The sequence below is a fragment of the Carlito syrichta genome, unplaced genomic scaffold, assembly GCF_000164805.1.
Source record: "Carlito syrichta isolate Samal-C Ts95f unplaced genomic scaffold, Tarsius_syrichta-2.0.1 Scaffold305319, whole genome shotgun sequence".
In the NCBI taxonomy this organism is placed as follows: Eukaryota; Metazoa; Chordata; class Mammalia; order Primates; family Tarsiidae; genus Carlito; species Carlito syrichta.
The window spans coordinates 284,859-296,296 of NW_007249415.1; the positions used below are offsets into that span (position 1 = coordinate 284,859).

At 46.4% G+C, this 11,438-nt stretch overlaps 1 protein-coding gene across 1 annotated transcript; it reads right to left on the reverse strand.

Annotated features, from left to right (window-relative positions):
- Window positions 1-3,161: 3,161 nt before the first annotated feature.
- SUMO3 (small ubiquitin-like modifier 3) lies at window positions 3,162-11,202 on the reverse strand. The gene is made up of 4 exons (XM_021714201.1): window positions 11,152-11,202; window positions 10,573-10,701; window positions 6,626-6,697; window positions 3,162-4,549 (listed from the first exon to the last, which is right to left on the reverse strand). Exons 1-4 carry the CDS (start codon window positions 11,200-11,202, stop codon window positions 4,460-4,462), a joined length of 342 nt encoding a protein of 113 aa, XP_021569876.1. The 3' UTR covers window positions 3,162-4,459.
- Between the last annotated feature and the right edge of the window lie 236 nt (window positions 11,203-11,438).

Consider the following 11,438-nt stretch of genomic DNA (forward strand, 5'->3'; position numbering starts at 1 on the left):
GGGCATACCTCACCAACAAGGGTACCTACATCTGTGTTTATATACCTAATCCTGAATTGTACTCCACATCTTTATAATAAATAAATAAAAGAGTATGGATTCAGGAAAAAGAAAAAGAGAAGTGTGATGATAGGGCACGTCAGTGGGCTCAGCTGGAGTTCGGTTTCCAGAACCTTTTCTAAGTTGAGTGAGGGGGAGAAACCCATGGGGGCCCAGCCCTCCTCCTGACTGCCAGCTCGACCAGCAGCCTTGACCAGGGCACCCCTGGAGATGCTGGGAACGACCATCTTCCCCAGCTCCCCTGTGGTCTCCCGGCCTCTCCACAGTTGGTGTACTTTTCCATTTGTCTCCTCTACCCAGAAAATGTGTTCCCTGAGAGCCAGGGGCCTGATTCCAACTTGGTCTTGGAGCAGTCTCAGCACCTGGACAAGGACTGCTCTCAATATGTATCTGTGAATACGATGGAATTTAACAATGCAAACAAACCTCATAGGTAAACATATTGTAGGAAAGTTTCCTAAAATATATTTTAAAATTTCAGTTCACCTCCTATCTTTTCCAGTGACCACAGTGATTATAAAAATGAAATGGCCCTTTGTGCAAAATACTCATAGTTTCCTTCCCCATTCCAGCGAGCTGCCCTCTTTGTGATCTGCATCCCACTCCCCAAACCAGCCCACCCAAAGCAAAAGGACAGCTCCCCTTTGTTACTTGTGGGAAACGGGTGATAAAGTGTGACTGTCAACACAAATGCTCAGCATCACTGAGCTTGCCCAAGTCTTGATGTTTCCTTCACTGCATCAATCTTTTCCAGACATCATCATTTTACTCACTGTAGAGCACTGTGTGTTCTTCAATTTTTTTTAATGTGGTTTACAGCTTGTATCAGGATTAGTTTCAGCTTCAAGTGACAATCCAACATACGAACTGCTTAAGCAGGTTGGAGGTTTTTCTCTCACCTCACCATGGCTGGCACAATGGCCTTATCTTCGAGAACCAGGATCGATCTCTGCAACAGCTCCTCCTTCTCATAGTCATTCAGTTATTTGTCTGGAATTAAGTTTAACCGAACATCTTGTATCTGTAACTTTTATTTGCTAAATCTGGCAACATTCAATTTGAGTCAGTTGGTACTGGAGTCCCAAGGGTCTGAGCAGCAGGTGTGTAATAGTTCATGGCAGCACGCCCTGGGGAAACCAGTCGTGTAGAATGAGTATCATATCTTTGGCAACTAAAGCTCTGAAGCATACAAAGGATCTCCCACCTGAGTCCCTGGTCCATGAGCCCCTGGTCCATGACAGGCCTCTTTTTTTTTTCCAGTTGGAGTCTCACTCTTTCGTCCAGACTGGAATGCAGTAGCACGCTCACAGCCACCATAGCCTTGACCTGCTGGGCTCAGGCGATTCTTCCATCTCAGTCTTCCAAGTGGCTAAAACTATAGGCATGTGCTACCATGCCTGGCTTATTTTTTTTTTATTATCGTAGAGATGAGGTCTCACCAAGTTGCCCAGGCTGGTCTCGAATCCCTGAGCTCAGGCAATTCTCTCACCTCAGTCACACAAAGTGCTGGGATTACAGGTTTGAGCCACTGCACCTGACCCTGACCTTTTTCTTCTTCTTTTTTTTTTTTTGAGTTGGAGTCTCACTGTGTTGCCCAGGCTGGAATGCAGTTGCACGTTCATAGCCACTGCAGCCTCGACATGCTGGGCTCAGGTGATCCTTCCACCTCAGTCTTCCAAGTAGCTGGAACTACAGGCATGCATCACCACGCCAGGCTAATTTTTTATTTATTGTAGAGACGAGATCTTGCCAAGTTGCCCAGGCTGGTCTCGAACCCCTGGTCTCAGGCAATCCTCTCACATAGGCCTCCCAAAGTGCTGGGATAACAGGCTTGAGCCACTGCACACGGCCATGGCAGGGCTTTAGTAGTAACATCATGTTTCTCTATCTGGATACTCTCCTAGCACAGCTAAGGTGACAGCCCTGGTTTGCCTCAGACCCAGGGTTCCTAGGATGTGAATCTTTCAGTGTAAAAACTGGAAAAGTTCAAGCTGGGACCATAGGTACAGGTGATAGGATATTAGGGCATATCTCCTGAAGCATCAATTTAGTCTTTATTCTGGAAGTTAGAGTCATGTAATTATATACTTTTGAAAGTAGTAATACCAACAGATCTAATATTCCAAATGCATAATTTGCATAAATTTCTAAGATAAAAGACCACCTCAAAAACAGCCTTGCCAGGTGCAGTGGCTTGAACCTGTAATCCCAGCAACTGGGGATGCTGAGGTAAATTGTTTGAGTCCAGGAGTTCGAGACCAGCCTGGGCAACACAGCAAGACCTCGTGTATAAAAAAAAAATTTAAGTGAATTTACAAGAACATCCTGCTCTTTCTTCTATTGTTAGGTGTTGTGGGTGGAAGTTCAAGCAGCACTGTTTAACGCATCCGGAAACACTTCTTGGTCATTCTTCTATTTAACAGAAAGCACCTGGGATGTACCCATCTCCTCACACAGGTTCAGGGGCTGACTGCTGGACTCTGACAGCCCCTTCCCCCAGGCTCTCTGTACTGAGCCTTAATCCATATACTCTGGCTGGTGCAAGGGCATCGAGTGCTTTGTTTCCAATGTTGCCCTCTATCTTTCTGCAACTTGTGCTCACTCAACATCATTTTCAACCCTGGTTTTGTCACACCTTAGTATACTGGGAAATTCCTAAAGTCAAATTAGTGTCAGTTCAGTTCTGTTTTAAAGCAGATAAGTGAGTAGGCTGTCAACTGCAAGAAGGAAAACAGGCTTACTTCAAACACTAAAACAACTGAAATGCCCCAGACTAACATCCAGACTCATATGCCTCCAAAGTCCATCCTCTCTTTACACATGGAAACCAGGAGAGGAAAAGCCAAGTGTCATCATAGTGCCGGTTCAGATCAGTGTCAGCTAGGAGGACTCTGTGAGAGGATGCCCCCTCAGCAGGAAAAACACCGGCCAGCATTGACAATCTGCCAGGAGGAGAAGTGAGCTGTCAGAGGAACATTAACCTGCTAGCAACTAGTTCTTAAATCAAAGCTTCTTAGTGGCCTCACTGAATGGTTCAGACAAATACTGAATTGGGACCACACACCCCAACTTTCAAATGCAGTGTTAAGTATAAGCCAAGAGACAGAATACCAAACTATATTTACTGTTTACAGTAGTAAAGGACAACAAATAATGTACAAATTGGTGAATAATCACAACAGAGCCAGCAAACACCCCACCCGAGCCCATACAGCAAAACAAAGGAAACAAGAACATTTTCAGCAAGATTTCAAGCAAGCAAGAGAGGATGGGTCAGCGTTCGGGCAACTATAAAAAAGGCAGAGAATGGCCATCAAGCAGCAGTGGATCCTTATGGAAGGACAACAGGCAGAACTACGAAAATCTTTAATTGGTATAGATCCCAGAATATTTCACAGAACTGAAATCACCATACGAATGTGTAGATTCGATACATATTTGGAAGCAGCACAGCACAAACCCCAAGAAGAGCATGAAGTCATCTTTCTGTGGGTTCATTTGTAACCACACTGTGAAGTAGCTCTTTTACACAACAACGCAACTGCAAATTTATAATACTTAATCTTACTTTTTATGTATAGACCATAATTATTCTCAAAAGCAAATAGAAGAAATCTGAGGCCACAACACCATTACCAATTAAGAAATATGGTACTTACTTTCTTCTATGTTTAGAAAAAAAAAATCCAATTTTGGAAGTGCCATTCCTTGCCCCTATACCAATGCCAGGTATTGAGCAGGGAACAGTGGGGGAGTCCTGGGCTTCAGCCCCCGATGGACACAAACTCAAGGACCACAGAGCACTTGGGCCATATTACCAAAGGGCTCAGTTAGTCTATACCTTGTAAGCATTCTAGTATTTTCCCTTCAACTTTACCATGCTAGCGAAGCTTACATTTGCAATACTTAGCATTTTAATAACCTGTGCCTACAACAAATAGCAACTGACGTTCTGCCTTCCATCTCCATCATGTCCCCAACACCTATCCAACATACAAAGCCCCAGGCGGGGAAGGCAAGTTCTCTATAGGACTGGAGTAAGCAGAGGGGGGACAGTCAACACTGGGAGGAAGATCCCTGTCCACAGACTAAAAGCAAACATTCAGGCCACAAGTTTGGGGTAAAAAATGTTATAGGAGGTGGGAAAACAAAAATGAAAACAAACCCAAAAAACCTCGCAACTCATTTTACCTGAACAAAGATAACAATTCTTATTGGCCCAATTTAAGTTGTAGATTCATCCCTGCACATAGTTTGAGTTGCACTCGAAGTACGTCAAAGAGGAAATTATTTTGGTGAATGTCCTCAAGTGTCCGCAGACTCCTTTGTTGATGGCATGGTCATGTGCTCACTATTCAACAGCAATGCAAGGACGGATGGCACGGGCTGGGGACAGGCTCTAGAGGCCACACCCTGCCAGGCTGGTCTCCTGTGCGCCTCCTGTCTGCTGCTGAAACACGTCAATAGTGTCCTCATCCTCCATCTCCAGCTGTCATAGTTGTCACGACAGGCACAAGAGAGAGAGAGAGAGAAGCTTGTTAGTTTTTCTCCTCTTCAGAAGGAGGGAAAATGCTAATTGGCACACATGTTCCCTGACACTAGCAACTTTGCTCTCATCTGTCCCCTTGTGCACAACATGCAGGGAAGAGGTGTCATTTGCACTTACACAAAGCCCTGATGATTCACCAAGTTTTCCCAACAGAACTTACAAAAGAATATTCAAAGCTAAAATGTTAACTGACAGAAAACTGAGTCCAACAAGTAAACTGAGATGCCTAAAATGCTTACTGAAAATTACACAATATCAGATTTGAATTCAGAACATCCAATTAGCAGCATTGAGACCTAAGGAACTGAGAGAGCCGTTCATGTTATAAAAAGTACAGTGGGTCAAGCCTGTAAAACTCAAAGTCTACTAGACCACAAAAGAAGGGCCCATATGAGGGGTCCACCACTGGCTTCTTTCTGTGGTAGAAGACGACCAGGGCACAGATGGGGCAAACATTCCCTGCTTGCTTCTCTTCTCCTTACATGGTAGGCACCAAACCACCTACCCTGATCTTTTTCCATCCTCTGAGCAAAAGGCAGCTTTTGCCAACTCCTACCAAAACTAACCATGACTGGGAGCAGTCTCACCCAGGTCTCAGCTGCCCTCACCTACTGATGCTAGGCTGGAGAGACAGCCTCCAGGCAATGCTCTTTTTGGCCCTCTGCCCACATCCTGCCTCTGACTCCCAGTCAAGCCCCATCCACTCCACAAGGCCTTCCCCACTTGCCAGCTCCTGGCAGCCTCTTTTCCTGGTAAACCTTCACAGAGCTGATGCTCTGTCTCAGTGGACTATGATTTCCTAAAGTAGCTACAGATGTTTCAATATGTACTAAATATAGAATATTATTTACTTATTTTAGAGACAGAGTCTCTCTCTGTTGCCCAGAGTAGAGTGTAGTGGCATGATCTTAGATCAATGAGCCTCAAACTCCTGGCCCCAAGTGCTCCTCCTGCATTGGCCTCCCAAAGTGCTGGAATTACAGGCATGAGCCACTGCACCCCGCCTAAATAGTAAACATTTTGTAAAAATATGTTCACATAAAACATTCTGATGGATTCTTACAACCTTTGAAGGGGGAAAAAAAACAAGCATTATCTCCATTTTAAAGACAAAATGGAGACTCCAAGAAACTAAGTGACCCTCAGTTACAGGGTCATCAGTTAACAAACAACGAGCTGTAACCTGAACTAAGTTAACAGAACTTCCATCTCCAAGTCTAAAGCTCTGTCCAGGACAGCACCACATACAGCATCATAACCCCAAACCTGTGTGTGGTGGGCACACGCCTAAAAGAAACAGCTGCATTGACTGATGATCAGATGCAATGGTACATGCTTTCCACCCATGTCACTTGGGCAAAATGCTTAAAGGGCACAAGAATTGAGCCAGTCATTTAGCTACAGCTAACTACAATTGCAAATTAAGTGTCCAGACAACACGTGGGCAGGAGCTGCGGGTGGTCCTTGTATCTACCCAGTCCCCATGGTGAGCTCAGGCCCAGCACTTGGGTTCCATCTCCAGCAAGGGTGATGTTTGACAAAGTTATTTTCTCATTTGAAAATTTAATTTTGCCGGGCTCTGTAATCCCGCGCCTTTGGGAGGCTGAGGTGAGTGGATTGCCTGAGCCCGCGGGTTCGAGACCCGCCTGGGCAGTGAGACCTCATCTCTACAATAAATCAAAAAATCAGCCGGGCGTGATAGCGCATGCCTGTAATTCCAGCTACTCGGAAGGCTGAGGCGGAAGGATTACCGGAGTCCAGCAGGCGAGTCTGCGGTGGCCGGGAGCAGCCACTGCACTCCAGTCTGGGCGACAGAGTGAGACTCCAACTCAAAAAAAAAAAAAAGAAAGAAAAAGAAAATTTAATTTTAAAATTAATCTAATAATTAAAATCATTAAATAAAACTAAGGCGTTGTCAGAGCACCAGTTAGTGATTCCCAAATTAGAGTACTGCAAATGGCAATGGTGTGATGTAAGTCGGAAGGAGTCCTTGGACACAAGAAGTTGCATCCATACCTGTGCTGGAGTATCTGTTTCGTTAATCGGCTGCCCATCAAACCTGAATCTAATCTGTCTCATTGACAAGCCCTGAAAAGGAAAAGCAATTGCCATTAAATACTTCCAAATAGCACAGTTAATTCAAAAAATCAAATATTTATAGCAAAATATCAACATTCTGAATATTCAGGCTTGTGACCTAATTGAATTTTTACTCACCAGCAGGCCACAGTCTCATTCACATGCTGCCCCAACACTAGCACTTTCAGACAGCACTTTTCCACAATCTTCTCGTTCTGGTATCCTGACCTGCCCACCCTCTCATTTCCTTCCAGAAGCTGGGCAGAACCCCTATGCTGGCACCACCATCTCTCTCTTTAGAAAGTTCTCAGGAACAAACACATTGGGTGCCAGTGAGGGACAGGATAACAACTGTATAAGGCTAGAGAACAGTGGCTTGAGGAGGGCAGCAAGAAGGAGGGGCATTTTCCACCCAAAAAGGAGAGTATGGAGCTGTTCTGCATCATTAGAGGAACAGGTCAACATGTCAGGGGCAGAAACATGTCATCTAACAATCACTTCTCACTGCACTGACAGGACAGACAGGGTTAAATGGCTAAATGTGCATCTCTGCTCCCTCCTGAAACCCCACTGAAATGGCATAAAGAAGCAGAAAAGGCACCAACAGCAAGGACAAAGGGAATGGGAGAGGGATGGGCCAGTAGACAGAGGCTGCCACCATGGGCTGGATGCTGGTAGACTGACAGACACTGGGCCTGGGGTCTCAAGGTTGAGGGACTGGGGCACCTTGGCCTGTGAGGCAGAGATGTAGCACACAGCTGATTCTGAATGACTGCTTGAAAGTCATATCCAGATACCCCCCGCCCCAGCCTGAGAGGCCAGACAACTCTCCCTCCCACAGGCAGCACACAGGAAGTCTCCTTTCTGGAGATGGGGATGCAGAGTTGTGGACTTAGGACACCAGGGATGAGTTACCAGCTACAAGCAGGCCAGTGAAAGCCAGGGCCCCCCAATGCTGCCACCAAGCCCCTCCCCAGATGTACCCCCAGGACACATCCACCACACCAGTATCAGATTGCAGCATCTGGGCTCCTCTCCAGAACCCCAGCCGGGTAGGTCGCACCCTGCCAACATGCCCACCCTCATACACAACTTCTCACTAGCTCCTCAGTGCTTTATGCTTGCATATAAGCAGGCAGCCAGGGTGAATGCGTGGTCAGGGAGGATTCAGATGTGGGAGGAAGAGCAGCAAAGGGGAGGGACAGAGGCAGGAGAGTGCTCACAACACACGTACCCACACACCCACACACACCACACACATACTCATACACACATTCACACACTCATATATTCATACACGCACACACTCATACACACATGCACACACCACACACATTCACACATGCACACTCATACACATGCACAATGCACACAAATGCACACTCATACACATATGTACTCATACATATATGTACTCATACACATGTACACACATGCACTCCACACTCATACATACACATAGCATTCACACTTATGTACACACCACACACATACACAAACCACATACACACACCCACGTAACACATGATTCAAATTCTTTGAGAGGCAAAAAATAATAGCATATCCAGAAAGAGACAAGGTGCTGAAGAAAAAACACTCAAAGAACAGAAAGAAAAAAGAACTTCTGGAAAAATTAAAAACCATGACAAAACTAAGAGTGTCCAGATAAAGTGGAAAGACAAGGTCATGCCAACCTCCCAGAAAGAAGATCAACAGCAACAATAAAACCAATGCAAAACTGGAGGAAAAGCAGATCTAAGGCATCTAGGACAGTTAGCTCGAGGTGGAGCAGGAGTTTCACAGAGGGAGCAGCATCTAGAGAAGGATACAAATTATCAAAGAGCTGCTGCAAGGCTTATTTCCCGAATAAAAATAAACTTCGAGACCAAAAGGGCCAGAAAGTCCCAGTAAAATGAGTGATAAGATGAGCTTCCTTTGGACCCACGGTTGTGAAACACCAGACATGGTCCCAAAGAAAAGACCCAATTACATACAAAGGGCAGAGAATCAGAAAGCCACTGAACCTCTTGCTTTTAACACTGAAAGCAAAATGAAAATGGGTTTCCACCTAAAACATTCCATGCAGCCAAGTATTAAAGTGTGAAGGTTTAGAAAAAGCAAAAGTCCTTTTCAGTCACATGGTTCTCATTGCCACTGCATCTCACATGCCCTTTCTAACAAGACACTAGAGGATATGTCCCAGAAAAAGGGTGGCAAAGATGAATCCAGAGAGACACAGGAAGGAAGTAGAGGATGTGTCCAAAGGATTCTGACCAAGGCTTCAGGAAGCAGCCAGCCCAGGGGCAGGAAGGGTAGACAGGAGGGCACTGGGCAGAGCAGAACCCCAAGTCGTGTAGATACTCACTCACCTAAAGGGAGGTAATCTGCAGTAGTGTGGGGGCTCAGGGGACATCCAGGAAGTCACCCAAGCATCAAATTCATACAACAGACTGGGACCAACCCAGAGCGGAGACTTGGCGCAAGGACAGCCCAGCCTGCTCTGCTGGGAGGACTAGAGGGCTGGGGGACAACAGTGTCAGAAAGCACCAGCTCACCTTTCAAAGGTGAAAACAAGAGCTGCCATAAAAACATGAGGAAGAGGAGTAGGAGTGTGCTGTGACAGTAAAGGACAAGAAAACAAGTCAGTGACTGCCTGGCAGAGTAGGGCTTAAAAAGCCAGAGCGGAAAGGAGGAAATGCAACAACTTTGTAAAACTGTTTATGACTTCAAAAATCCTAAGGCAAGAGAGTAAAATAAAAAGGCAACTGGCTGGATGTGGTAGCTCATGCCTGTAATCCTAGCACTTTGGGAAGTGGAGGAGAGAGAGGATTGCCCGAGCCCAGGAGTTCAAGACCAGCCTGGACAACTTGGCGAGATCTCATCTCTACAATAAATCAAAAAATCATCTGGGCAAGGTAGCACACACTTGTAGTCCCAGGTTGAGGCAGAAGGATCGCCTGAGCCCAGCAGGTCCAGACTACAGTAGCCATGAGTATGACACTGCACTCCAGCCTGGGCAACAACGTGGGAAAGAAAGGCAGCCTCCCACGATGCATCTTGAAATGCCAGCTCCCACTCAAAGGAATGATATGCCTGGAGAAAGGCAACTGACTGCAGGAGGGGTAAGAAGCCGGTAGGGAGCCGGGGTACCCCTACACTGCAGGCAGCAGCCAGGGAGCAGAGCCCGGAAGGGCAGCTTGGAGGAGCACCCACAGTCAAAGGTGGGTCCATAGGAGCATCAACAGGAACAGTAGACCGATGCAGCAAGCACCAAGTCTACCATCACACTCACAGGAACACCTGGAAGGGCCGCTCTCATGGGCACTGTGGGAGGGTGCTGGAGAGCCAGTTCACCATCTGGAAACCAGTTGATCAAGGAGAGAATCAGGCATCTTCTTGCCTCTCCTGAACACAGTGGAAAGCCACACTGACTGAGGGAACATGTCTACAGGAGGAAGGAAAAGCAGGCTGCACGAGCAGGTGCTGTTCTGCAGCCCCTGAGGAATGGGAAGACCTGAGCCTCAGCCTGAGTGACCATTCACATCAGAGGACATCACAGACAGTGTGCCCTGATGGAGAACACACCACTACCTGGGGCACTGTCTTGTTGGGAGGAAAACCCACATGGTTATCTGAGCAAGCTCTCTGTCAATGTCCCAGAACACAAGGATGAGTTGCTGCCAGCAAGACCCAGCCTGGGAGAAATCTACAGAATAAGCAACAACCTACTGTGTCTGAGGAAGGAAGGAAGCACAGGGATTGCCCTAGAGAGCAAAGCACTAGTGCTGTGGGACACTCAGGCTCTTAGGATGTCTGGGAACCAGGGCCGATCTGGCACTTGGGGAGACACAGGCACAGTCCCTGCCAGCCTCTGTGGGCCGCACCTGTCTCTCACAGTAGGCCTTCATCAGTTTGCTCAGCGGTGTGTGCCTCTTGATCTTGAACTGCACCACAGAGCCATCCTGCCCGGCCACCTTCAGGTTGATGTGGTCGTTCTCAGTCTTCACTCCCTCCTGCAGAGACAGAAGCAGCCAAAACCATGTCTTGAAAGAGCTCTGATTTTAGAGGGCAAGGCTTAAGGTAATTGTTGGGTTTTCTTAAGTCATTAGCAGCAACCTAATTCTCCAGCAACTCAGAGTCGCTCATGTGACTGTTTTACTTTTACACAGAATTTATTTTTAACTTCCACTTGTTAAGCATACATGTGTGAGAAAAATCAATGTAAATCTAGAGTCCTGACACATTAACTCAAACAAAAATCCTGCTTGATAGATCTAGGGGGAAATCAGAGAAAATCCATCCTTCTTTTAAAATTGCTTTCATGGAACTAATAAAAACACATCTCCACAGATTACACAGTTACATGGTACTGGTATAAAACAAAAACAGAACAAAGGGTTCCTGACACGAAGAATGTGGTGTGCAGCAGTGATTGCAGGAACCCACTGGACAGCCACACCCACCACACAGTCCAGGCTCCTCTGCTGTCCTGACGGCAAATGAGAAGGAGCCATACCCCAAGTGGCTTCCAGTTTCACGAGGTTCTATCAGAGAGGTAGTAATCCATACACTTTCTTTTCATATTACTTGAGGTATACTTGAAGCTGGATATCATGAGTTTCTTGCTGCCCATCACTTTGAGTTGATGCAACAAGTTCATGTTAAGGGCCAGGAGCCAACTTTGGGGCAGCTCAGTCTGAACAGAAAATGGGGTACCCCACAGCCCACCTGCACTGTTGGGGGATCCAGG

Coding starts and splice junctions, on each gene's coding strand:
- SUMO3 (XM_021714201.1), bottom strand. CDS start 11,202: ATGGCTCCTTCTCATTTGCCGTCAGGACAGCAGAGGAGCCTGGACTGT. Junction 10,702..11,151: donor AGAGGAGCCTGGACTGTGTG/GTGGGTGTGGCT, acceptor CTGTCTCTGCAG/GAGGGAGTGAAGACTGAGAA. Junction 4,550..6,625: donor AAACAGATACTCCAGCACAG/GTATGGATGCAA, acceptor CAACTATGACAG/CTGGAGATGGAGGATGAGGA.